This window comes from Quercus lobata, chromosome 10 (assembly GCF_001633185.2).
Source record: "Quercus lobata isolate SW786 chromosome 10, ValleyOak3.0 Primary Assembly, whole genome shotgun sequence".
Classification (NCBI taxonomy): Eukaryota; Viridiplantae; Streptophyta; class Magnoliopsida; order Fagales; family Fagaceae; genus Quercus; species Quercus lobata.
The window spans coordinates 4,029,923-4,056,959 of NC_044913.1; the positions used below are offsets into that span (position 1 = coordinate 4,029,923).

The 27,037-nt window shown below is 33.5% G+C and overlaps 1 protein-coding gene across 4 annotated transcripts; it reads left to right on the forward strand.

Annotated features, from left to right (window-relative positions):
• Positions 1–11,783: 11,783 nt before the first annotated feature.
• On the forward strand, positions 11,784–26,152 carry LOC115963720. 4 transcript variants are annotated; one of them, XM_031082851.1, is made up of 28 exons: positions 11,785–11,988; positions 12,112–12,286; positions 12,449–12,588; positions 12,684–12,800; positions 13,019–13,159; positions 13,282–13,680; positions 13,768–13,925; positions 17,275–17,396; positions 17,543–17,634; positions 17,909–18,155; positions 18,282–18,345; positions 18,591–18,739; positions 18,855–18,925; positions 19,029–19,196; positions 20,274–20,345; positions 21,476–21,577; positions 21,660–21,749; positions 22,051–22,126; positions 22,228–22,321; positions 22,429–22,498; positions 22,602–22,781; positions 23,716–23,838; positions 23,929–24,012; positions 24,140–24,324; positions 24,469–24,607; positions 24,704–24,763; positions 25,378–25,482; positions 25,605–26,152. In XM_031082851.1, exons 1-28 carry the CDS (start codon positions 11,881–11,883, stop codon positions 25,716–25,718), a joined length of 3,645 nt encoding a protein of 1,214 aa, XP_030938711.1. In that variant the 5' UTR covers positions 11,785–11,880; the 3' UTR covers positions 25,719–26,152. The 4 variants fall into 4 exon arrangements, with proteins under 4 accessions (XP_030938710.1, XP_030938711.1, XP_030938712.1 ...); XM_031082852.1 differs by having other exon boundaries at positions 11,873–11,988; positions 13,282–13,665; XM_031082850.1 differs by having other exon boundaries at positions 11,784–11,988; positions 13,282–13,925.
• Positions 26,153–27,037: the final 885 nt, after the last annotated feature.

Below are 27,037 nucleotides of genomic sequence, written 5' to 3' on the forward strand. Positions count from 1 at the left end.
AAAAGACACGTATGGAGAGTTAGTTATTTTTTAAGTGAACATAAGCCTATTTCATGGAAAGACACTTATGGAGAGTTAGTTATTTTTTCATAATAGTTAATACGGTTATCAAAGATTGAAACCTCCTCAACCTTTCTAAATAGTCACTAGAAAATTCTGCAGAAAATTTTAGAAATTCAGATTTCAAATTTTCACTTAGAAAATTCAAGAACTTGAATTTTCACTTTATGAAACCATATTCTCTAAACCCAACCATTATTATTACAACCTATCCTTGTATATACCTATATATACAACAATTACATAATTGACTAATGTCATTTTATTACAATCACATCAATTTATCTGTTGAAAAATACAATGATGCATTTTGATTGGTATTATTTTCTAGGCATAACCTTCACTATAGCATCCTTTTTTTCTTATATTTTTATGTCTATTTCTAGATTTGAGTAAGAGACTAGTGCAATTACTCGATGCATCTAATATAGCATTTATTTCATATTAGATTCTATCAGTTTTTTTTTTTTTAGAATGTTGATTCTATCAATTGATTTCATTGCTAGAACCCATTGACATAATGTATTGAATGTCCAAAAATTTCTCCCAAGAAAAAAAAACATTTTTACTATTAAAATTAAGGGTAAATTGTAAATTACATCCTTAAAGTTTAGAGTTACTTAAATTTCAAATTTTGAATTTTACACCTTGAAGTTTCAAAATTTGAATTTTCCCCCATGAAATTTAGGGCGTTTGAATTTTACATCCTTAAGTTTCAGAATTTAAATCTTACATTCTAAACTTCTGAAATTTCAGGATGTAAAATTCAAACACCCCTAAATTTTAGGAAGTAAAATTCAAACACCCTTAAAATTTAAAGAGTAAATTCCAAATTCTAAAATGTCAAGATGTAATATCCAAACACCCTCAAATTTCATTGGGAAAAATCTATATTCTATAACTCCTTTGCGTCTCTGCCACTACAAGTTCCATGCTTCTCTCATTGGCCTTTCCAGAATGTCATATCTGTTAAGATGTTCAATAAAAGTGGAGATTATATTGTGAGGTTTGAACTGCTAAGTGGGAAAGGGCCAGCTTTGACCTTACTGAAAAATGATTAGTTTTTTTCAATATCTCACTACTCGTTGGACACTTCTCTGCAAAGCAATATTTAATTTTTGTTTTTTTATAACTTTAATCTCAATTGAATTGGTTTTTTTATACTAATACTACCATGATCATGTCAAAATCATGAAATATTAACTATGTTAAATGCATTTCATGCAAATATGACTACATTTCTATAAATATATTTGTAAAGTACTTTAAATATAAAATTTTTAAAAATTAAAAACTTGCAAATTCTAAATGGTGTCGTTTCTATTTAATACATCAATTCAGTTTTAAATCGATTATCTTTAAACCTTGCTCAAATTCATAATTTGCAAAAATATGGCCTAGTTTAGGGCGAATTCAAGACATTTGGGGTCAAAAATGCAAATATAAAATGTATTGTTACGTAATATTTTTATGAGCGAAACATGAATTAGAGGGAAAAAAAAAAGAATCCAAACTATTTATATAATTTAATACATTAATTAGACTATTTTCACATATTTATAAAATGTATTTTTAAAAATTAATTTTAAAAATATCGAAACAATGAGTATCAAAATAAATATAATATTTTAGATGGTCACTATCTCTCTTGGCAATGTTGGACTTTAGTTATTGAACAAAGTATTTTAGTAATGAATTTTTCTAAAAAACTATTAATTTTAAGAATAATAAAGATAATATTATAAATTATCTTTTCAAGGACAATTAAATTTCACAATATATTGATCGGTGAATGAAACCAGGTTGAATTTATTAATTAAGGATCCAAACGCCTAAGATACAACACTTAATTAAGAACTACATCTTAGTTTTACTAATATTCTTAACTCTTTAGGGAAAAATATTGAAAAATTCAGTGTATATATATATATATATATCAATAATATAAATTATTAATAATTACAACTACGTATGAAGCATGAATTATTTAGTTAGATATATTGATTTTTTTTTCCTAGTTTGATTATTTGCTTTCCTTTTTGTGTACCAATTTTTTTAGAGAAATAATTTCAACTTATGATAGTGGCTTTTTATCATTTGGACCAAGACACCAATTGAGAGATAGTTAATTTTTTGTTCTTTTTTTTTTTTTTTTGAGAAAAAGTAAATCCATGTGATTTTATTGAAACACAAGCTTAAGGGATTACATCAACATGAATTAAAAAAGAAATGTTTGGTGGAACAGATTCCATCCACACCAAAAGAGGAAAAGATTTCTTAGCTTTCCTTGCTAAGGCATGGGCAATCCCATTACCCTACCGTCTAACTTGAGAGAAAGAACAGGTTTATAGCAAACCCATTATATACTTACAGTCTTTCAAAATGTGACCAAAACTCAAGCGATCAAAGCCTCTCTTGTTAAAGCTTTAAACACTATTTCTGAATCTCTTTCGATAACACACTACTGAAAACCCAGCTCTGCTGCCAAAAGAATTGCCCTCCTAGCTGCCAACCTCTAGATGGCATAATGATCTTCTCAACAAAAAATAATAATTTTTTGTTCTTAATTTGTGTTTTTGGGAGATCAATTTGAATTAAAACATAGGGCGCCTCACAACCACAATGGTAAGAGAAACTATTGTAGTTAATATGAGAAGATTGGTTGGTCAGATCATGCCCACCAGTGAAGTTTGGCCAAATTGTTTTAGAGGAAAAAGAAAGAGCTATAATATGAGATGTGGCAGCCGAATGGGATTGTAATAATTAATAAAGAACAGAGTGTTCATCTTATTTTATATCCAATATGTTTATCATCATTTGTATAATTACAGTCCAATTTTATAGATACACCTTTATAAATAAACAAATAAAATGAATCGATACACATCTGTACTTATGTTGAATACACAATACTCATACGTCTCTGAAATTTTCTTACTTTAATCATGCATCATTTTCATCCATATGATTACATAATTGACTAACGTCATTTTATTACAATCACATCAATTTATCTGATTTATCTGTTGAAAAATACAATGATGCATTTTGATTGATATTATTATCTAGGCATAACCTTAACTAGCATCTTTTTTTTTTTTCCTCATATTTTCATGTCTATTTCTGGATTTGAGTAAGAGATACTTGAAATTACTCGATATATCAATGCAGCATTTATTTCATATTAGATTATATCAGTTGATTTCATTGTTAGAACCCATTGACATAACGTATTGAATGTCCAAAATATTCTCAAAAATAAAAAAGAAAACACTCTTGCTATTAAAATTAAGGGTAAATTATAAATTACCTTCCTACAGTTTAGGGGTATTTGGATTTTATATCCTGAAATTTCAAAATTTGGATCTTATCCTCTAAAATTTGAGGGTGTTTGAATTTTATACCCTTAAGTTTCAGAATTTAGATTTTATACTCCAAACTTCTAAAACTTCAGAATACAAAATTCAAGTACCTACTAAACTTTAGGGAGTAAAATCCAAATACTTCAAACTTTAGGGGGTAAATTCCAAATTCTAAAATGACAAATTGTAAAATTTAAAAAACCCTCAAATTTCATAGGTAAAATCTAAATTCTAAAATTTCGAGATATATAATTCAAACACATTCAAATTTTAAAAGTGTAATTTGTAATTTATCCTAAAATTAACAAAGAAGCTATATAAAAGTGGAGGAAGAAAGTTTGATGTTGAGGCAACATTCGCTGCAACCATAACAGATACTATATTAGGAAGAAATTCGTCGAATACACTTCTTAAAGATTGAAGTGGAGTGATTTCAGGAGAGATAACCGGGGTAGAAGCCTCCAAGAAGCTTAATTGTCTCTTTTGATATTTTATTCAAAAAAGTTCACGTCCACATTCAATTCAAATCACTCTCAATTATCGATTTATAAAAATAAAAATAGAGATAAGTGGAAAAAAAAGAGTGGGCCAGTGATGCTTTTGAGCCAATTGGTCAAAAATTCTGAAGGCAGTACAACACTGTATTCGGTGGCGCAGGTTAGGCATGTCCCACGTATACAAAATATGGTAGAGCCATGCATGACCGTAACGTATGTTTGTTTCCAGCAAAATACAAGTAGACAACTCTCCTTATTTCCTGCTATGTCTCCACCATGACAACATTCAACGGTTACTCAAACCTCACCTAGATGACTAGATCCATTGTGCTTTTATATATATATATATATATATATATATATATATATAGAGATGGGTTCAAGTTACACCTGGTGTAACTCTTGTAAAGTTACACCTTTTTTACACTATAGATTTTTAAGAGATTTAACGGTTAAAAAAGACATCATTAAATGTTATTAATTTCCACTTTTGTCTCTTTCCTTATTTATTGTTTTTTACTTGATTAAAGGGCACTTGTAATTTTCAACAACCTATTCATCCTAAAAGAGAAATTAAATAGATATTTGATCCCATAAAAAAAAATAAAAAAAAGTAGATATTTGATGATAAAATTAAATTATCTTAAATAAAATTTATACAATTATATATACAATTGAATTTAAAAGTAATCTGCTGCTTTTTATTTCAAAAAGAAAGATTTACAATTGAATTATATATACAATTGCTTCACACTCCATCGTTGTCTTCTTCTTCTATCTCTCTCTCTCATATGCCAGGACCTCGGTGAAGGCTCATATTATGTGTTCGATGAAAAGAAAAAAAATGAGAGCTTTACAATATATGCTTTTGAGATTGAGTCTTTGACATGAGTTGGCTGGAGACAACACACCTGTACAAGTGAATTGATGTAAGGTTTTTATATAAAAGTTTCATTGAATAAAATTAGACGTCTTTTATAAGGATTTTCGTGCCACTAGAAATTTAGGGGAAAGAAAATATTTTGAAAGACAAGTACAGTCAAAAGAGAAATACTGGGATGTTCAAGTCCAACTACAATTGCAATTGATATGCATAATCCATCTAAATAGTCACTTCCAGTCTGAGTTAATGGCTATGCAAATGGGCAGTCTTGTCTAGTGGCTTGTTGTGGATTCGAAGTTGTCTTCGTCTTCTTCTTCTGCAAATTTTTTTTTCCTTGCTTTATCTCTCGCTGTAATGGTTTAAGAGTTTTAAAATATCCAAACTTCTAATGAATAAAGGGATAGAGAAAATAAAATGCCAGTATTAAATGAGTGAGCTAACTTTTTCATAGCATTAAATATTTAATAATGACATAATTATTAGTGAATTTTTAACCATTAGATCTTTTGCAAATCAATGGTTTAAAAAAGGTGTAACTCTTACAAAGTTACACCAGGTATAACTTGAACCCATCTCATATATATATATATATATATTCCCTCTCCTAGAATCGTATATATTATAATTTAAATTCTATAATATGAGTGATGTAACAAATCAAAAAAAAAAAAAAAAAAAAGCAAAATATTACCTTAGAAAGTTCTACAAAGTAACAGGTTAAACTCTATTCTTTTAGAGTAAAAAAAACCTATTATGTACTTCAAAATTTACAAATTAAACTTAATATTTTTAAAAGTAACTATACTAAACCTCAAAGACAATGTTATTTTACCCAAATGAGTTAAGTTTTAATTTCTTGCTTTCCTAGACATCAAGATTTAATTTGTTACCTTTTAAACTATATGTTTTACTATGTTACTTTTAAAATCCTCAAGGTTTAATTTGTTACTTATGAGGGTTCAAATTAATATTCTTCTAATGAGAGAGATGATGGATAGTACCACTACTCTTTGGGTAGTACTATTGTATTTTTGTTAGTGGCTAAAATATTGTTTACGTTTCTACAATTTGCATGAAATTCATATATTTTCCCTAAATTTTAACAAATTATTTTTTGTCCCTGCTAAACAATCATCTTCATCTTTAGATATTATTGTTGACTTTAATTTTTTTATTTTTATCCCTTATGTTCTGTCAAACCATTAAAAAAAATGAAACCATTATTTTGGTGTTATATAAGTTATTTGAAAATGTTAAAATGTTGATTTAGGAAATTTGACTTTTTACATAATTAATTTGAAAAAAAGAAAGTTTGCCTATAAACTAACTTGAACGAAAATTCTTCTAATCCATGACATGGCAATTAATAAAATCATGTATGTGTATTTTTGATCACATAAGTCACGTGATTTATTTAATAAGTCATATGATTTATTTAAACAATACATGTGGGTATTTTTATAAATCTTCATTAATGTGTTAGAGGAAATTCCTTCAAACTGGTTTGGATTAAAACTTTGTTTTGTTAATTTTTATTATTTGTTTTTAGGAATTCACATCAAGTGACGGTTAATATGCATGAAATTATGTTCATGAACGTAAGGATATTTGAGGAAGAACAAATATTCTCTTAGGATTTTCAGAAAATAAGCTAAACATGAACATATTTATAACCTTCGGAGTCCAAATTCTCATATATATATATATATATATATTTGAGAATTTGTATCTAAGAATATAGATATTGAGAGTATATTAGATTCTCTGATTGAAATGTTGTGATAACAATTATTCTTATAAATAAATAAATAAAAGTAAACATTGTTTTTTTGTTCTACTATTCAAATTTGATAAATTGTACAGGTGACAAGAGAAAATGAATATGATTCACTCAGTAGTATTATCTAATCTCTCTAATAAATAAGAGAAGTGCTAAATTCATAATAATTTTACAATATTTTCACAACAAATTATAGGTGGTAAGTTATTATTATTTCTAATTTGAACCACTACTGACATTAACTTGTTGCTTATCAGTAACAGTCAATAACAATCTCCCATTAAGATTTGTTGTGAATAACAATCTACCACTTTGAGGATGTACGTAATATTTTCTTAATAAACAATGAATGGTTAAACAAATGTTTAATGTAACGTAACTGCGTATTTTTTTTTTCTAAAAAAACAAATCATTACTCCAACATCTCATGGTATAATTTAAAATAAATCTCCTTCTCGAAATTTAAAAAAAAAATAAAAATTCATATATCAATGTCAATCTAACCGAGGCAGCCTGAACTAATTATTTCCCTTAACAATATCACCATTGTGTTACCTTGACATATCTTTGGACAAGTTCACCAATCTATTATCTACCTCCACAAACAAAACATGTTTGCTAACCCAAGCTGCAAGGAATCTCTATGTGCACCAATCATATTAAAGCTGACAAGGAAAAAATGTTATATTATTAAGGACAAAGTTTAATTACAACTCTACTCAATATTTGTGGGTTTCAGTTAACTCAATTAGTGAAATTTCTTTATCTACCTCCATAAACAAAGCATGTTTGCTAACCTAAGCTGCAAGGAATCTCTATGTGCACCAATCAAATTAAAGCTGACAAGGAAAAAATGTTATATTATTAAGGACAAAGTTTAATTACAATTCTATTCAATATTTGTGCGTTCTAATTAGCTCAATTGATGAAATTTCTGATGGTTGAATAACAGATCTGGGGTTCAATCCTCGCTTACACTAAAAAACGATTGGTGTATTTGTCTAATGATAAATAACTATTATCAGAAGTGAACGTCATAGTTTAAAACCCTCGAAAAAAATACTTGATATTTTCTTTATTAATTATGAATTTAGACAAATTCACTGTTGGATTGCATTTTCTTTTTATATCCTCCATATTTGCAAAATTTTAAAAAGATGAAAATTTTATAATTATACCATCAATCAAATATTTAAATTTTAATATTTTTATACTCTAAAATTATGCATAAAAAAATAAGTTTGTGGATTGAATAGTAAATAACATCCAACTAACATGAAATTTGACATACGTGTTAAGAACATAAAGAACTAGAATCCAATTGTTACATTTTCAAAATATGTAGCCATTTTAAATTTTTTTTTTTTTTTTTAGCGGAAGTTGTAGTCAACCAAGTTTGTAGCCAAAATTTGTCACATTTCATAAAAAAAAAAAATTTGTCCTATTATTATTAGATAATTGACTAATTTTGAAATCATGCTTAGATTTTAAAATATTTAATTTTAATACCTATATTTTTAAAATACACAATTTAAGTATAATTTCTTAAATGATGTAACTTAGTTTCCTCCAATTAAATTCAATTATGTGTTTGCATTAACTAAAGAATTATATAGTCAAATTCAATTATCATTCAATACAAAAAAAAAATATATATGTATTTTTATTTTGGAATTCAACTAAGGATTCACATTTTTGTTCAATAGAAGATTTAAACGCACATATAAAAGTATGAAGGCTATAACAAGTCCATAAATTAATAAAGCCTTCAAAAAAAAGAGTCAAATATTATATGGCTTATAATGGAAAAGAATTGAATGACATGGACAACTCAATACATTTTGGGGTCTAAGACAATAAGTTTTAATGAATTTTTAATTTTTAAATATTTGTTAATTTAAATTTGTATATTTATTTTATTTAAAAAGTGTTCTTCTTATCTATCAAAATATCAATAAAAACAACTGTTCTTCTAGCCTAATGAGATAAAAATTGTTAATATACTTTTTGTATTTAGCTTTTGTTAATATCTATTTTACTAGTTGTTAGGCAATCTTCAGTGCTTATTCGACATATTATAAGAGCATTAGCATTAGGTATGCTACATTTTTAGCATTTATCCATGATTTTAAAATCTAGTATGATTAAAGAACTATTTTGCTCCCAATTTTAGGGGTTTTTACTGACCGAATTTGTGCCCGATTAGTGGTTGAACTAGACGGTCTGATCCGATTTTAAAACTATGCATTTAGCACACCAAAAAACCTTCCACATCAAATGTTCCAAATGCTAAAAAATTTGGTATGGATGAACTATAAAATTTTGTTAGTAGAATTGTATTGTAGAAATGCTAAAACTTTTTACTCTTTTTTTTCCCTTTCTCTCTCCTCTCACATACTTCCCTTTCCCTTGGTTGTGTTGGATGAGTTATGGGATAGGTTAAAGAAAAGAGAGGTAGGTGTTTTTAGAGAAATTAAATGAATTTTTTATTAGTTGTTTATATTATTTTAATATGTTGTAATGTTAAAATGGAACATTTGATGTAGGGTATATCATCAAATACCATATTAAAGTAGCAAAAGTAAGATTTTGTGTGTTATTTTAGCATTTGGCATAGCATAGCTGATGCTAGGCTCATAATAGATTTTTTTTTTTTAATCAATTTAGGGTTTCATTTGTATTAAATATTGGCTCAAAATTTTGGGGACCTTATTGAAGAAGTGGAAAGAATGCAAACCCCCCTCCACACACGCACACACACACACACACACATATATATAAATATAAGTTAGTTATGATTCTACATTTTGGGATTTGCTTGGGTACAATTTTGGGACCTTTTGTCTATTTAGTGGAGGGCCTTGAAAGTTGAAACCTTAAAAAAAAAATTGTCGGGACATGTAGGGACCTAAGGCCAAGGCCTTGAGATGTCACTATTGAATGGAATGGACAGAGAGTAACTATTTGGTACTCCTAAAATACATTGATGTTATATTCACTCATCTCATATAAATAATAGGCTTTATTATGAATTTAATCAGTAAGATTCACCATTCATGTGAGAGGAGATTATACTATGAGTACTTGAAAAACTTCCATGTATATGTATAAAGTATTGGAAATGAATAAAAGGGAAATGGGAGAAAGGAGCAACAAAAGTTGACAAAAATCAATGGATTGTCATTTGCATAGGGAAAAATTCATACGAGTCCAATCAAAGCAAGTCCAATGGACGACTTTACAACAACATTAGAAGCAAAAAAAATCCAATGAACTCAAAATAAGCTTCATCACACTAACAAAGGTAAATAGTCGATGATACAATAATTCAACGGATTATGACTTAATGATTCCATCACTAAGACTCTCAAAGTAACTCTTTCACCTTCAAAATTCTTAAGAAAAGAATCATTATCATTATATAACAGATGAAAAATGTTGACACAACACTTAAAAAAAAAAAAGAAGAAGAGAAAAATGCTAACATGGCAAACGAAACTCATGCCACGTCATCCACCTAACTCCGATTCATAGATGTCGTTTGAAACGCAATCCGTTCTCATCTACTAGATAACGCTAAGGATATTTTTAGTCATTTTGAACATTTTTGAGAATTTTTTCAAAAAAAAAGAAAAGAGAAGCCCAAATATTCAAATTCAACCCAAAAAACTCAAATGAACCAAATTGCATAAGAGCATTAGCATTGGAGAATGCTAATGCCATATCTAAGAGAAATTTAGAATTTTAAGTCCCAAAACCATCTGCATTCGTGAATGCTAAACAGAAGTATTGCAAAATTTTTTGCAATACTGCTACAGTGCAATTCTAAACATAGAATTGCACTGTAGTCAAGTATTGTAAAAAAAAATAATATTTTATCTCACTCTCTCTCCTCTGTCTCTCATCTCTCATCTCTGTCTCTCCAATCTCCATCACCGAACCTCATCTCTGTCTCTCCAATCTCCATCGCCGAACCCAGCAACTGCAACCCAGCACCATTTCACGCCATCCGCAACAGTCACCCGCAACCCAGCACCACAGAGCACAGCCACTCCATCGCCGAACCCAGATGGGCAAGAGCTTCAAATCCCAATCTTTCTCAATACTTGGAAACTTCCGCAAAAACTTGGAGTAAGTCTCAGAACTCCCCGCTGCACCCATCAACCACAACCTCTCACCATGAAGCTCCACCAACTGGCTCAACCTCGACACCACAAAAATCACACCACCACCCTCACTCGAATCATCATTGTCTTCGACCAAAGCCTTCAAATCCCCAAAGTTGACCACAACTCTCCCTCCTCGCTCATCCAAGCATTGCAGCTCACCCACTTCCTTCAACTTCAACCCCATCTTCTCTACACTCCCACCCCCATTCACAAACTCCGAAATCTCATTCCCTATACAAATCACACTCAACCCACTTAACTCACTCGGCAAAACATTTTCTCCTCCATTCTTCACGCGCTCCGTAAAACTCCGAAGTGCGTCCATCGCACAAACCCCAAGCAATAACAGGTTCCTCTTCCCGCTCTTTCCCACCAAAACCTCCGCAATTCTTCTCGAATTCTCGTCTTCCATACCCGGAAACCCGAAACTGCTACGTCGTTGTGTCAAATCCGAGTCGGTCAAGTTACAGAGAAAAACCGGCGGGCATCGGGTTCGGGCGAAGCGCGAAACCGGCGGGTGAATAATCGCGAGCTTAATATCGGTGCTCCGAAAACCCGCTTCGCCGAATACCCAGCTGACAATCAGGTCATCGAGAATCGACAAAATGAAGTGCTTGAGCTCGACTTTCAAGAGCGACGTCGTTTGCTACTGCTGCTGCTGCTGAGTTTGGCTCTGAATTTATTGAGAAAAGAAAAAATTTTGATATATATTATTTTATTTTATAAATATATTATTTTAATAAGTAAAAGAGGGAAATAGAAGTTTGGGATGTGAAGGTATTGTAAAATAAGATGGTATAATGATAAAGTTAGTTTTTAGAATGGTAAAATAGAGTAGCATTAGCATTTTCCAATGCTAATGCTCTAATAGAGTTTTCACATTTTTGGTAGGAAACAATAAAGTTTTATTTTATTTTGGTAAACAAAAACAAAACAATAAAGTTCATACTATAATCTATCTCCTATAATATCCCTCTCTCTCACGCACACTCTTTTCTGTCATCTCTCTCTCTCTCTCTCTCTCTCTCTCACACATTTACATTGAGGGGCAAAAAGAAAGAGAAAAAAAACCAAACATAAAAACAAGACTAGAAGAGAGAGAGAGTGAGAAAGAAAGAGAGAGAGAGGCATGGTTTCAACAAGAAGAAGTGGATCTCTCTCTGGTAACACCAACAACAACAATAGTAAAAGATCATCTTCCTCTGAAGATAAGCCTCCTTCACCAAAGCGTCAAAAGGTTTTTTTTTTTTGAAGAAATGAAATTCAACGCTCAAGATTTTCGATTTTTTGTTTTTGTGATCTGTACGGTGTCGTTTTGGTCTAGGGCTTGTTTCTTGACTGAAAGTTGTGGAATTTTCAGGTCGAGAATGGCGGAGAGAAACCGACTCAAGCGGTGGCCGAGAATTCAAAAGAATTGTGCGAGCCGTCGACGGCAGATCCATCGGAAAATGCCCCGATCGTCGGAGAAGACGCCGTGAGTACTCAGAAAGACGAGGTCGCGCCAGCCACCGCCGTTGATGCTCCAATCGCCGACGGTGAGTTCTTTATTTATTTTTTCTTCTTCTTTGTTTCGCTCTATCACTTTCTCATTGTGCTCAAAGCTTTATCATTTTTTTGTCTGTGTTTCGATTCGGTCAAAACTTTACGATTATCGAAACTCGAAGATGAAAGTTTTGTTCTTTTTTATTTTATTTTAGGAGATACGCCGAATCCGATTTCGACAGTTGATAAGCCGAGGAGTTCGTTCTCTTCGTGGAGTGTATATCAGAAGCGAAACCCGGCTTCGACTTACGAGCTTTCGACCCCGTGGTGCAAGCTTCTATCGCAGTCTGCACAGGTTGGGATTGTGTTTTTGGTTTTTTTATAAGGTTGAATTGAGTTGGGAAGTGGGTTTTCATTTTTCTGTGTTAATTGTTTGATTATATGCCGCAGATTCTTAATATTTCGATTTGCACTGATGTATTCACGATTGGGTCGAGTAGAAACTCCGGTTTATCATTGAAGGATCACACTGTTAGTGGGACTTTATGCAGAATAAAGCACACCCAGGTATATCCTGTGTTTCAGTGTAATTTTACTTAGAAGTTTTGTAGGATAGTTATGAAATTGGGCATGATTTTGATGACAGTTGAGTAACAAGCAAGCACATATATGTATTTGTGATTGTACTTGGGTGTATGTACTTTGGTTTTCTATCTTTTTGGAGATGAAATCCTTAGAGATATGTACATGCAGTATGAGTACTCATTGTTTATGGACATGATCAGCGTGATGGTAGTGATTCAGCTGTGCTAGAAATTATGGGGAGCAAGGGACTGGTGCAAGTAAATGGGACAACTATCAAGAGGAGTAGCAGCTGCATGCTCAACTCGGGTGATGAGGTGGTGTTTGGGGCAAACCATGCTTATGTATCCTTATCTTTGGTTCTTGAATGGTTCTTTGTTATATTCTTCCTTGTGTTTTCCTGCGTGTAGCTATGCATGTGTGTTTGTGACTCTGTTCATGGGCACCTTAATTCTTGTCAACATAGATATTTCAGCATCCCGTGCCTGAGGTTGCAGCTAAAGGTGCAGAGGTTCAAAGTGGTGTTGGGAAGCTTCTGCATTTTGAAAGGAGGACGGGGGATCCTTCAGCTGTAGCTGGAGCTTCCATACTGGCATCCCTTTCGGGCCTTTCCAGCATGAGACAAGATCTATCACGTTGGAAGTCTCCAACTCAAACTACCACTAAAGTCAACCAGGGTACTGAGGTGCCTGCTCAATCCGTTGTTCAGGATGGCACAGAGGTTGAGCTTGATGGCCTGGAATGCAACTCGGCACCAAACACTGGGAGTGATAAAGCTGCAGAAACTGGAACCACCAACAGGAACTCTCCTCATGATTGCAACCCGGACGCTGGCATAGAGGCAGGCAATGTAAAATTCTCTGGGGTGAATGATTTGCTAAGGCCTTTGTTCAGGATGTTAGCTCGATCAACTAGTTGTACACTAAAATTGAGCAAAAGTATGTTTAAACAGGTTTTGGAAGAAAGAAACGAGTGGATGAGGGATTCGCAGCCAACATCAACATCGGGTATGTCTGTGCGGTGTGCGGTATTTCGAGAAGAAGTTCTTTTAGGCATTCTTGATGGCAGGAACTTAGACGTTTCATTTGACAACTTCCCATATTATTTAAGGTATGATTCTTTCATTTTACCATGTCGTGATTAATCTTTTAGATATGTATGTCTGTGTGTTGTGTACGATTTAAAGATGGGGAATATTTATTAAAAAAAAAAAAAATACAGGGAATTGTAATGATTTGCTTAATATTTTGACTTGTTTTCCATTTTTCCTTTATTCATGTGGGCCCCATCCATCCCCAGGTTCTATGTAGGCAGCTCTTGTCTAGTGGATAACATATGTTGCATAATTTTGAAATGTGTCTTATGGTTTCTGGAAACTATATTTTTGTTGGCTGACTTGATTTGTCTATTAGACCAATGCTTCAATGTTACTGTATTTCAGATACTAATGGGTGTAAATTAACGTTGTAAAAAAAAGGAGATTTCGGGAATAATGTGGCTTGGTAGATGCCTTTGTCTTGGGTAGAAACCTAAAAATTATAAGATGTCACAGGTCCTTCTAGAAAAGGGCCCTGTTAGTCTAGATTTTCATTATGGACAATTCCTTTATTTTGTGTCCTTTTTCACTTTAGATGTAGCTTTTGGCTATCAAATCATAGCTTTCAAGTTAACTTTCCTCAATAGAGGAATAAAAATCAATCGCATTAATTTATAATGGATAAAATTTAGGTGCAACATCTTAGGTGCAGTATATTAGGTTCCCCAATTGAATTTAAGCACTTGGTTGCATTAACCAATAAATTTTGATAAGTAAGAATAATTTTATTGAAAAAATACTACTTTCTACAAAAAGCACAAAGTAGTCTAAAGAAAACAAAAAAAATTATGTACAATAAGAAAGAGAGTCTATAAACATGAGAATGGGGTCACTAGATGTGAATCCCCATGTATGAGACCGTTTAAACAAAGTTCCTACAAATAAGGTGAAAAGTTGGTCCTCCAAGTTCTCCAAATCCTCAAATGTACGTCTGTTATGCTCTGTCCAAATAATCCACATCAAACATGGCGGCTCCAAATTCCAAATACCCAAAGAGTACTTCCTGAACCAATTCCTCCAAGCAAACAAAAGTCCATTCACTCCCATGTAAAACCCAAGAGACCCCACCCCAAACAAACTAAAGCAAAGCTTCATAACTAATAGGCTACACTGCAATGGAGCAAAAGGTGATCCACTGCCTTCCCATTACTCTGGCACATACTGTTCGAATCCACTTAGGTATAACCCCTCCTTCCGAGGTCATCACTAGTATCTTCCCCCACGCTGCTGTCCAAAGAAAGAAAGAAACTTGTCTGAGAGCCTTAATACTCCAAATAACTTTCCTTGGGAAATTGAAAGAAGTGGATCCCCACAAATCATTATAATAAGAGCAAACACCTCACCAAGTCTCTGCCTTCACTGGGAGGAATATGAGTGTCCAAAAGAGGAATAAAGGCATCCACCAAATCCAACTCTCAATTGTTGAAATCCCGGAAGAATTACTCTCAATTGTTGAAATCCCGGAAGAATTTCACATCCCAACACCTCCTTGTCCCCACTTCCTATCTCACCATTAGAGACTCTAGTAGAAATATTGTACAAAACTGGGTCAACTTCTTTTAGAAGTTGATCACCCCATTGAGTCATGTCAAAACGAACTTGATTCTCCACTCCAACTTCAAATTGAATTTGCTAGTGAAACTTCTCCCAACCCATTTTAATGCTCCTCTAGAGACCACAACCATGAGAACCACTACCCAACTTTGAAGTCCAACCCACCCTTTCCTCCCCAAACTTTGAAGCTATCACATGTATCCTCGATCCCAAACCTCCACAACCTCTTTCCCAAGAGAGCTTTATTGAAGGTGTTAATCTTCCTTATCCCTAAACCACCATAAGCCTGCATGCCTTGTCCCATCCTACCAATAAAAAACAAATAGTATTATCTTTTCCAAGGATAATTAAATATAACGCAACTAAGTGCTTGAATTTAATTGGAAAACCTAAAGTGCTCCACCTAAGGTATTGTACTTAAGTTTTACCTATTTATAATTGAACGGAATAGGCTGTGAAGCTGCTTTGTATTGCTGTAGTGTGGCCTTGATACCTAATATTCTAGGTCTAAATTAAAAATGAAAGTGGTGTGTTACCTTATGAAGTAAAAGTCCATTTATTTCTTTTATTTAGTAGTAGGAGATTGAAACTGTATAATAAGATAAATAGGGGATGGTATGAGGCCCCTGGTTTACAATGAGGATAATGCCTTGATCTCATTTGTTTGAAAATTCTGAAGCGGATTTTCTGGATATTAGAGTTGTTTTCTATTGATGTTTTCCTTAGGACTATGTCATGATGAAATTTCTTCCCTTTTCCTGTCCTCTTTGAGAGGAATGGTCTTTATCCAAATTTATGTGCTTTAATCATTTGCCTTTTCCATAATAGTTTTCTATTTTCTATTAAGAAACAAATAATGTTGGTATTTCAAGCTTAGAATTTAATCAATCTCCACATTTTCAAATCAATATGATTTTCTGCTATTGGGTTTCTTTCATGGACTTGCTTTGGCTATAATTCACTTCTAGGGATCTTATTTCCTCCAAAAGGATTATCTCATGCTAAATGCAGTGTGGGGAATCAAAAGGTAGCACAAGCTTGCTTATAGCTCTTGTTCCCTGCCCTGAACATGAGTCAGGTTTCGAGAATTAGGACATATCCTCTTGATGAGTGGAACTTATGGACTTTGAGGCAGGGATCCATTTTACTTGACATTAATTTCAGTGTTCTGTGAACCATCTATTTTGGGAAGCCAAGTTGTAGTGACAAACAATCCACTTGACATGATGCAAAACAACTTGCTTCTATTTGAAGTCTTCTTGGGTTTGATGTTGTGAATTTTTAAGCTCTGATACCATTTTTTTAAGGTAAATACTAGATGCTCATGCACCCCGGGAAATTCAAGCCTAGGAAGCACAGACACTTAATTTAGGGTGTTGTACCTATGTCATGCCAGTGTCGTATAGTCTCATGTTATAATTTTTCAGAAAATGCTTGTGTTGCCGTGTTTTACCTGTACTTGTGTCCTTGTCTGTGCTTCCTAGATTCAAAACCCCACCCTCACCCACTGCCCCATGCTTATTGGGGGTGGAAGTGTGCCATTTAGCCCAAAGGCCTGATACCATTTATTTATCATTTTGTTTATTTTTTTCGTTATTCATTTGGTTTCATTTAACCATGGAGATTAGCTGATTAAATGATTGGTAGATAACCAAGTGTGTTGTGGTTTCCTAACTAGATTACATATATGCGTGAGTTTTAATGCGTCCATTGGCTGACTGGTAGACAAGATGTTAGATGGTTTTGATATTGAATTCTGCAATCATAACTTGTGGTTTCATTTTTTATTTTTATTTTTTACTCTTGCAGTGAGAACACAAAAAATGTGCTGATTGCAGCTTCATTTATACACTTGAAGCATAAAGAACATGCAAAGTATACCTCAGAGCTTACTACTGTGAATCCGCGAATTTTGCTCTCTGGTCCTGCAGGTTTGTGCATATTTTTTTTTTAACTAATTTTAATCTCTAGGGTGTAGGGTTTTAGATATATCAATAGATTTTGTGGCTAGATTGGTGGTTTTCATTCCAGAAAATTGAACTGCAATTTTTTGTTTTGTTTTTGAACCTCTTTACAGGGTCAGAGATATATCAGGAGATGTTGGCAAAGGCACTTGCTAATTACTTTGGGGCTAAGTTGCTCATATTTGATAGCCATTCATTGTTGGGTGTAAGATAAAATTACTTTCTTGACTCTGATGTTAGAATTACAGTTATACCTATTTTCTATTTGATATTTCTGGAATTAAGCTCTTCCTCTTTCCTTACTTGCTGTTTTTATGATACCCAGTGACTAAATTGATCATTCACGCATGGTACAATGATTTGCTGCAATTTTATTTAGTTTTTGTATTCATTATCTGATTTCCCTTCTGATGTTTTGTTTGTTTATTTACCAGAGATGATCAGGCTAATTGATTGGAATATTAATAACAAACATGTAGGGGTTATCTTCGAAGGAAGCAGAGCTGCTGAAAGATGGAAATAATGCAGAGAAATCTTGCAACTGTGGCAAACAAAATCCTTTACCCATGGACTTGGCTGCGAGCATGGATCCGTCAGCAGGTGAAGCAGATATACCCGGCTCTTCAAATGCACCTTCTCCTTCTGGCTTGGAATCTCAGCCTAAGATGGAGACTGACACTGTACCCTCTTCTTCTGGGGCATCTAAGAATGACTTGTTTAAACTAGGTATACTTTTTGCATTATATTTAGAAATGGCCTTTGCATGTGGATTTCCAGTTTTCCATACTTTTTGGATGTTTGGATTTCCTTTTGTTTCCTCTGGATTCATTTCTACAAATATGATATGTGCAGGTGATAGAGTAAAATTTAATGGTTCGGTTTCTGGTGTCATGTATACAGCAGCATCTTCTTCACGGTAAATCTTTATGAATAATAGTCAGTGCTATATTATCATCTTTTCTGGATGCTTCAGTTTCAGATACTCTTTTCCCATTTTATTGTTTTTGTTATTCACTTGGTTTCTTCTGAGGGAATTCATGCTTAAGCTCTCTTTCTATCTAAACTTAATATTATATGGCCTTTTTCCATGTTTATTTTTGTGCAACATGAACTTTTAAGGCGGTTCTGCTGTAACACATGCTCTGTGAACTTAACATGTAGGGGCCCGTCTAGTGGAGCCCGTGGAAAGGTGGTATTAGTTTTTGAGGAGAATCCATGGTCAAAAGTTGGGGTTAGGTTTGATAAACCTATACCAGATGGAGTTGATCTTGGAGGTCGGTGTGAGGCAGGTTATGGATTCTTCTGCAATGGTAAATTTTACTGTCACACCATTTTCACAAACTTAGACCTCATAAGATGTCTTATTATTTTCATCATTTTCTATTGTTATATGTTGAATCTCTCTTTCTCTCTCTCTCTCTCTAGTTTCTGATCTTCGTTCGGATGGTCCAAGTGTAGAAGAATTGGACAAGTTGCTTATTAACACTTTGTTTGAGGTAGATTTTCTTCCTTGTTCTAAACAATTGTTACTATTTAGATTCTCTTTTGTGAATAATATTTTCATTAGCTTGTGGATGACTTTTAACATCTTATTGCCAGGTTGTATTAAGTGAGAGCAGAAGCTCGCCTTTCATCCTGTTTATGAAAGATGCTGAGAAATCCATTGTAGGAAGTGAAGTTTCAACATTCAGAAGCAAACTTGACAAGCTTCCTGATAACGTGGTTGTAATTGGTTCACACACTCATACTGACAATCGCAAGGAGAAGGTAATGTTTGCATTGTTACAAATTTATCAATCATGCTGGGGGTTTCATTTTCCCTTCAATTATATAGTCTGATATGCTTGTATAATTAAATGCAATGTGAGATGAGGTACAGCTCGAGTCTCAACTTCATCCTTCCTCAACTTTAAAATAGAAATGATGAATAAAGATTACAATGGCTTTTACGACATGTATTGAACATAATGCCTGTCTATATTCTTACATACATACATCATTTATGTCTTTGTTGAATATGACATAAATTTGGCCTTTATTATCACAATTTTCTGGCACTTGTATCATACATTATGTAGATCGTGCTGTTTGAAGTGACTTATATACCTGTTTTGCATTTCTACACCTAGTTGCTGCAGTTCTAAATATTTTTCTTATTTTTTTGTGCACTTATTACAAGGGTTTTTTTAATTTTAATTTTAATTTTGATTATTTAATTTAATTTAATTATTATTACTTTTAACAATTACTAAATCAGGAACTCATGTCTATATGAATATTAGGTACTAGGTTAAAAAGTAGTAATGCTGACCATCATTCATTGATGCTAGGAGGATATCAGTAGCATAGGTTTTAACACTAAAGAAAAGGTTTTAAGATGCCACCTAGTCTATTTGGAATGCCTGGAGGAAGGACCAACTGCCTTGGTCTGGGAATGGGGTCAGGAGGGGTCTGCCTACCAAGGCCTAGGAGTATACCAATCTGAGAGAGTTGAAAATCTGACTTGCTTGGAGAACTACTCGGCACATTCTACTCTGATATTTTTTGCTGCTTACTGTGATGGTGTAAACCTACCATCTAAGCAGCATTCCTTTATACCTGTTATTGTGCTGCTTAAGAGAGCAATGTACTATCCTGGGTAGCATTAGGTGTGGTGAGTCAATTGTTATTTCAGATGAGTAGAGAAAGCTAGCATGATAAAGAGGTCATTGCAGTCAAGTAGAGTGACACCTTGGATTTGTAGGGGAGCCAATGAATTTTGCTTGTATGTTGCATTTTAAGTATTTCTTATGGCTTCCTCATGTAGATCTGTTTTCTTCTTACCATATATATTTTTTCTTGCAGTCACATCCTGGTGGTCTTCTTTTCACAAAATTTGGCAGCAATCAAACTGCTCTTCTTGACTTGGCTTTCCCGGTAATGCTTACTCTCTAGATGGTTCATGGTTTCCATTTTTCCTTGAAGTTGTGCAAGTTTTGGTTGATGTTTTCCTATTGTGAATGTGGGTTGTTCTTTCTGAAGTTGAAATGTGCCTTATAATGGTACTGCTTCCTGGATGTTCAATTTCAACAAATTTTTCTAGGATTATGAAGATTTTTTGGTTAAAAAATCTTCCTGCTTGTATTATCAGTTTTTTCTGGGTTTTTTTTGGGTGCATAATCCTTTATGGAGGCATTTCCAATTTTCCATAAATTTTATTCTGATTTTTGATGTTTGTAATTTATTGATATATCATCATTGTTCTTTGTTTGCCTTTTGCTACTACATCTGTCTAATATATTTGAAAGACATAAATATTTGTTGCTTTGGACAAAAAGAAACTTAAAGTTGAGGATATTTACTTTACTAAGTTAGGAGTGTTTATTTGTGTTTTTAATGATTGGGAGTTTGAATCAGTAGACTCTATGTTTAATGTTCTATGCATTTCCAGGGGGAATGCCCTGATTAGGTGGAAGGTGATTAGTTAGCAATAGTAAGTTTGATGTCCATTCTTATTAAGACGTTTTGAGATGTTCAAATGGTGTCTCTCCTTTAGAAGTGCCTTTGGTGCAGTAGGCTCCAAGAAGAGGCACATTTTTTGTATGGATGACAGTATGCAGGAAAATTTTAACTACTTATAACCTTAGTAGTTTATTACAAATATTGAACAATCTTTTGATAACTGAACTGCAATTCTGAAGTAGGAGGGAAGACATAAGGGCACTGTTATATTGTTATGGGTCATCTTGGGAATTGACTTCAAATTTTATATGGGACTCATGTCCACAATTAGTTTTATTGACTTTTTGCAGGTCTAGGCTATTACTTTATGATATCTCATGGGAGTGGTTGGAAAGTTGGATTTCTTTCGCACTAGTTATTGGTTTATATGTATAAATGTCTTTGCATAAAACCTGTCATTATGTGTTATGAAAAATGTCTATGCTCTCTCTTGCACATACACAAGCTTAATTTTTATGGGCTTGTGCAGTTTGCTGAATGGAAATTGGGAAAATGTGCTCTTTCTGACAGAAATTGTTAATGTTGCTGCCTTTTTATTTTCTCAGGATAGTTTTGGAAGATTGCATGACAGGGGTAAGGAGGTCCCAAAGACGACAAAAAATCTGTCTAAGCTTTTTCCTAACAAAGTAACCATTCACATGCCACAGGTCTGTTGTAGTGGATTCCTTACCATCAGTTACTTGGCTTTGCTTACTCAACATATTATGGAGGCTTATTAATTCATTGCAGGATGAAGCACTTCTTGCATCATGGAAGCACCAATTGGATCGAGATTCTGAAACCCTGAAAATGAAAGGAAATCTGAATCATCTGCGCACTGTGAGCAATTTTGCCTTTCCTAAATTTTAGATCATAAGCATTATTGTTGCTTTTAACACAAATTATACTATTACTTGATAAATTGGTGCTTTAGTTATTTAACATTATAGATAAAGTCTGCAAAAGTTTAAATTTGAAAACCTTTTGTGTTGTTAGCACCTGTGTAGTTCCATATTTTTCTAAATTGAACGTTGTGAGTATGTTAGCATTTTTTCAAAATATTTTTCATATTTTGAATGTATGTGTGTTATCATGCAGTGTTTTGCAAATGATACTTGTAGTTACTGTTCATTATTTGTAGGTTCTTGGTCGGAGTGGGATGGAATGTGAAGGACTTGAGACATTATGCATTAAGGACCAAACACTTACAAATGAAAGTATGTTGTATTCTTCTATATCAAGACATGATGATTCGCCAGTTTTATTGTCATTATTATTGTTTTTTAAAAATTCTATTATATTTTGTTATGTATTGCAGGTGCAGAGAAGGTAGTTGGGTGGGCTTTAAGCCATCATCTTATGCAGAATCCTGAAGCTGATCCTGATGCAAGGCTTGTATTGTCTAGTGAGAGGTAATTGATAGTTTGTTTGCTGCCATCATTTTAAATAGTGGTTGGCTGAAATATTAGTTATTGGATGGAAATTACACAGTTGTAATGCCATATTGCAATTCTGGCAGCATCCAGTACGGCATTAGAATCTTGCAGGCTGTCCAGAATGAATCTAAGAGCTTGAAGAAGTCACTTAAGGTGCTTATTACACTTTCCTGCAAGGAGATATTACTTTGACTAGTTTTCTTTAGTACATCTATTATTTAATGATCATCAAACTGATTGTTTTGGCTGAAATCAGGATGTTGCAACAGAAAATGAATTTGAGAAAAGGCTTCTAGCTGATGTTATTCCACCCAATGACATTGGTGTTACTTTTGATGATATTGGAGCTCTTGAAAATGTCAAGGATACATTGAAGGAGTTGGTGATGCTTCCATTACAAAGGCCTGAACTTTTTTGCAAGGGACAATTAACTAAGGTTTAATCTCTTAGTTCAAAGAAATGTGCTTCTTCATTTAAAGATCGATGTGTTACAATTTATTTATCTTTCATAACTCTATATTGTGTGTGTTTTAAATTAAGGGAAACCTTTTCCTTTTACTATTAGGATGTTGGTTCCATCATAAACTAGTTAAATGGAATCCTTATTCATATTCACCTTTTGTTTTTTATATTCTTAATTTAAATAATTTAACCAAAATTATCAAATATAAATTGTTTTAAAAGCTGAAGTCTTCTACTCCTAAATTTGCCACATTGTGATTGCCCAAGTTTTGGTAACATTTTTTTTGATAGGTAATAGAACTTTTATTGAAAAAATGAACATCGTGTCTTATGAATTTCTGATTTTCTGCGCAAAAATAATATATGCTTGATCTAGTATTTATGAGTTACCATTAAGCAAGAACATGTATCTTTGCATAAGTAATCTACATACATGAAAGTGCTGGTTTCAAATTTTTTACTGTTATGGCTTTGCCCTTACAATTTGGGTTTTTCATATTTTAGTTCTTGACCATGGCCTTAGACGCTTCTTTTTCCTTCATAAATTTGCTATAAGCAATATTCTGTGGACAATTGGTAATTTAACATGGTATCGGAGTAGGAGGACTTGAGTTTGATCCTTGTCTTCTCCACTCTACCTCCCATTTAAAATCTCATGTGTTTGACATCACCTATTAAAAGGGAATTGGAGCCCACATGTGAAGAGTGTTAGGAGTATGTAGTTAAATGATTAAATTGACCATATCCTAATTGCTTTAGATTTTGGGAGAATTGGTAATTTAACACTTCTTTAGGATTTGACGCGCACATACTGGTGCAACATCACACTTGCATAAATATATGGTATTGAACTTGTTTTGTTATGAATGTCTAGAAGAACTATCTCACTGTACATCTTTTGTTTCCAGCCCTGCAAGGGAATACTATTATTTGGCCCCCCTGGAACTGGTAAGACTATGCTTGCAAAGGCTGTGGCTACTGAAGCTGGTGCAAACTTCATCAACATTTCCATGTCAAGCATCACGTCTAAGGTTAACAATTATAATTTCCTCGTTGATCATGACACCTCTTTATCGACTTCATTTCATAATTTTAGACTATCTATCTTGTCCTTACTGCAGTGGTTTGGTGAGGGTGAGAAGTACGTAAAAGCTGTTTTCTCACTAGCAAGTAAAATTGCGCCTAGTGTGGTATTTGTTGACGAAGTAAGCTCTTTGCCTTTTTATACCCTTGCATGTTGAATAGTAGTTTTGTTGTATTTGAAGTAAGCATTTTATACACTTTCATGTTAAATATCCTCAATTTTTGTTTTTTCGCTTGGTCTTTTTATAGGTTGACAGCATGTTGGGCCGAAGGGAAAATCCAGGGGAGCATGAGGCCATGCGTAAAATGAAAAATGAGTTTATGGTGAACTGGGATGGCTTACGGACAAAAGATACAGAACGGGTTCTTGTACTTGCAGCCACAAATAGACCTTTTGACCTTGATGAGGCAGTCATTCGAAGGCTTCCGCGTAGGTAAAACATCATGCCAAACTGGACCCAAGTCTCATTCATGTGTATATAAGAAACTCACTACTGTGCTTACATGTATACACATTTCTTGTGCTAGGTTATATCATTTCAACATTCTGGTAACTTTGGGCATGTTTTCTTCTACAGATTGATGGTAAATTTGCCTGACGCTCCAAATAGGGCGAAGATACTAAAAGTCATACTGGCAAAAGAGGACTTGTCTCCCAGTTTTGATTTTGATTCAGTTGCAAGTATGACAGATGGATACTCTGGAAGTGACCTGAAGGTGTTTTTTCGTTACTAGTTTCTTTGGTAGTTGATGGTTTTATCATTATTTAATAAGTGGAGTGACTTTGATCATATTTGCTTTGTCATCTTGCAGAATCTATGTGTAACTGCTGCACACCGTCCAATTAAAGAGATATTGGAAAAGGAAAAAAAGGTTTGTTTCTTCCATCCAATCAACGGACAGTTTAGAAATTTATTCTTGCTCAACAGTGTTCTCATCACTGTCACTTTTGATGTTTATAAAATTATTTGGGGTTGGTAGCACCAAATCTTTTACTGTCAATCCAGTTTACTAATATCATGAGTCTGCTGATCAAAATGCCAATGAATATGATGACCTTCAAATTGTCAATTGCAACCCATTGTTTTTGGATACAAAATCTTTGCACTTGCTCTGGAATGAGAGCTTAAAAATTAGTATATACGAAATGTTTAGTAGTGTGCTCCTTTCTGGCATATTTGGTTTTAAACCCGTTGTATACATCAACCTTTTCTTGCCAATGAGCTCAATTTCAAATAGAATAATCTCCCCTCTTAAGAATGGTGTGAGATTGTGGTATTGTGTTCAACACGTACTGGCTTCACTTTTTTAATTTTCCTGTTCCCTTAGATTGTGGTATTAAATAAAACTTAGAATTGAGGTGAAGTAAAGCATGGAAGTGAAAAACTGAAGAACATGTACCTGCTCCCTTAGATTCATAACCATCTTATGCAGGTGCTCTTTGTCTAGATGCAAAGCTTTTCTGATCTAATATGTTAAACTTACAGGATCGCGAAGCAGCCTTAGCAGAAGGTAGATCTGCCCCAGCTTTGAGTGGCAGTGCTGATATACGGCCTTTAAACATGGATGACTTTAAATATGCTCATGAACGGGTAAAGCGAATCTTAAATATCAATTAATACAATATTTTCCTTTGCTTGATTTAGTTGCCTTTTTTTTTTTTTTTTTTAATTTTTTACTTTTTATATGTACTGTGCTTTTTATGTGGATATAGGTATGTGCAAGTGTCTCTTCCGAGTCTGTGAACATGACTGAGCTTTTACAATGGAATGAACTCTATGGTGAAGGGGGTTCTAGAAGAAAAAAGGCTCTCAGCTACTTCATGTGAAGGCTATCCTGTACAAATAGTTCTTTTCTCCTTATAATTCTCTGCTCTTGGTTCTAAGGCTGTGCTTTAGGTGAATTTTGCTGCTCCTCTAGGGCTTGCTAGGGAGCCATTTTGTCTGTAAAATGAAGTATAGGTTCTTAAATAATTTATTCCCGAGTTAGATTTGTGATGGTGGAAATAAAGTGAGTGAGAACCTTTTCTAAGTCTTGGCCTGGCTCCGCTGCTTTTGTTTTGTTCCCCATCACCTTTCTGTCAACATAAAGATTTGTCTTTTTAAATTTAGAAAAAGAAAGAGGACCCTGTGCATATATTTGTAGTCATTCTTTATGGGGTTTGTTCGAATTGAACAATAAGCAATGACGCTTACACCATATGATACTATGAATTGGCTTTATGAATATGTTATGTAAATGCATGCAGAGCCTGTTTAAATACCTTGTCTCATTATATCATGAATTATGATTTCGTTAACATAAGAAAATTGAATGGTAGGTTCATCAATTCGTGCTAAGCAAGCACACTGTGGTCTTTATAATGTCAGTGGTGTTAATCTCTCACTTAAAAAGTGTAGCTCAGTGTTCAAATCTTTTTATAGGGATTTTTATATTGCCTCAAAACCATTTCATTGTTGAAATTGTTTTTCTTTGGTGTCAAAGATCATTGAGTGAAACTTGCCGTGCATAGCTAAGTGGAATGAACTGTCTCTCAATAAAACAAAATGGCGCTTTTGCCCTTATGCAAAATAAACACATCCATTTTGCTGTATGTAAAATGTTTTTAGATGTAAAATATTTTACATTGAAAACATTTTTATTTTATGGTGTTTGATTGTGTACTTGAAATTGCTGTGGAAATCAGTTTTTAGTGTTTGTGTTGCTGTAAAATGAAAAAATTTCCTAGTTCTCAAAACCCACCAAATGCAAGTGCAGGTTCACAAGCCAACAAGCACCCAAAACACAACCATCAACTACCCAAAAATCTAGATCAAAAAGCCCAAGAAAAACCCACGAACCCTGATTGGAAAGATCTGAAACCCAAAAGGAAAACTAATGATCCCAGAGCTTGATCAAAAAATCTAACCCAGCAAACCCAGTGACGATAAGATTGGAGCAGCAGCCACCAAAAACCCAAGAACGCTGCTCGATAGTAGGTTCCCAAGGGATTGTGTGAGAGAGGAGAAGAGAAGAGAGAGGATAGGGGTTTGTGTGAGGAAGAGACAGTGATGAAGGTTGGTGGCGTTGGTGCGAGATGGTTGGGATTGTGAAAGAGTTAAAGAGGGTTGTGACCTTGAAAGAGTTAAAGAGGGTTGTGACCTTGTG

Excerpts from the sequence above, each read along its gene's own strand:
- LOC115963720 (XM_031082850.1), top strand. The coding sequence starts at position 11,881 with ATGGTTTCAACAAGAAGAAGTGGATCTCTCTCTGGTAACACCAACAAC. Across the intron at positions 12,801-13,018 it reads GCAGAATAAAGCACACCCAG|CGTGATGGTAGTGATTCAGC; the intron begins GTATATCCTGTG and ends GGACATGATCAG. Across the intron at positions 18,346-18,590 it reads ACAGCAGCATCTTCTTCACG|GGGCCCGTCTAGTGGAGCCC; the intron begins GTAAATCTTTAT and ends CTTAACATGTAG.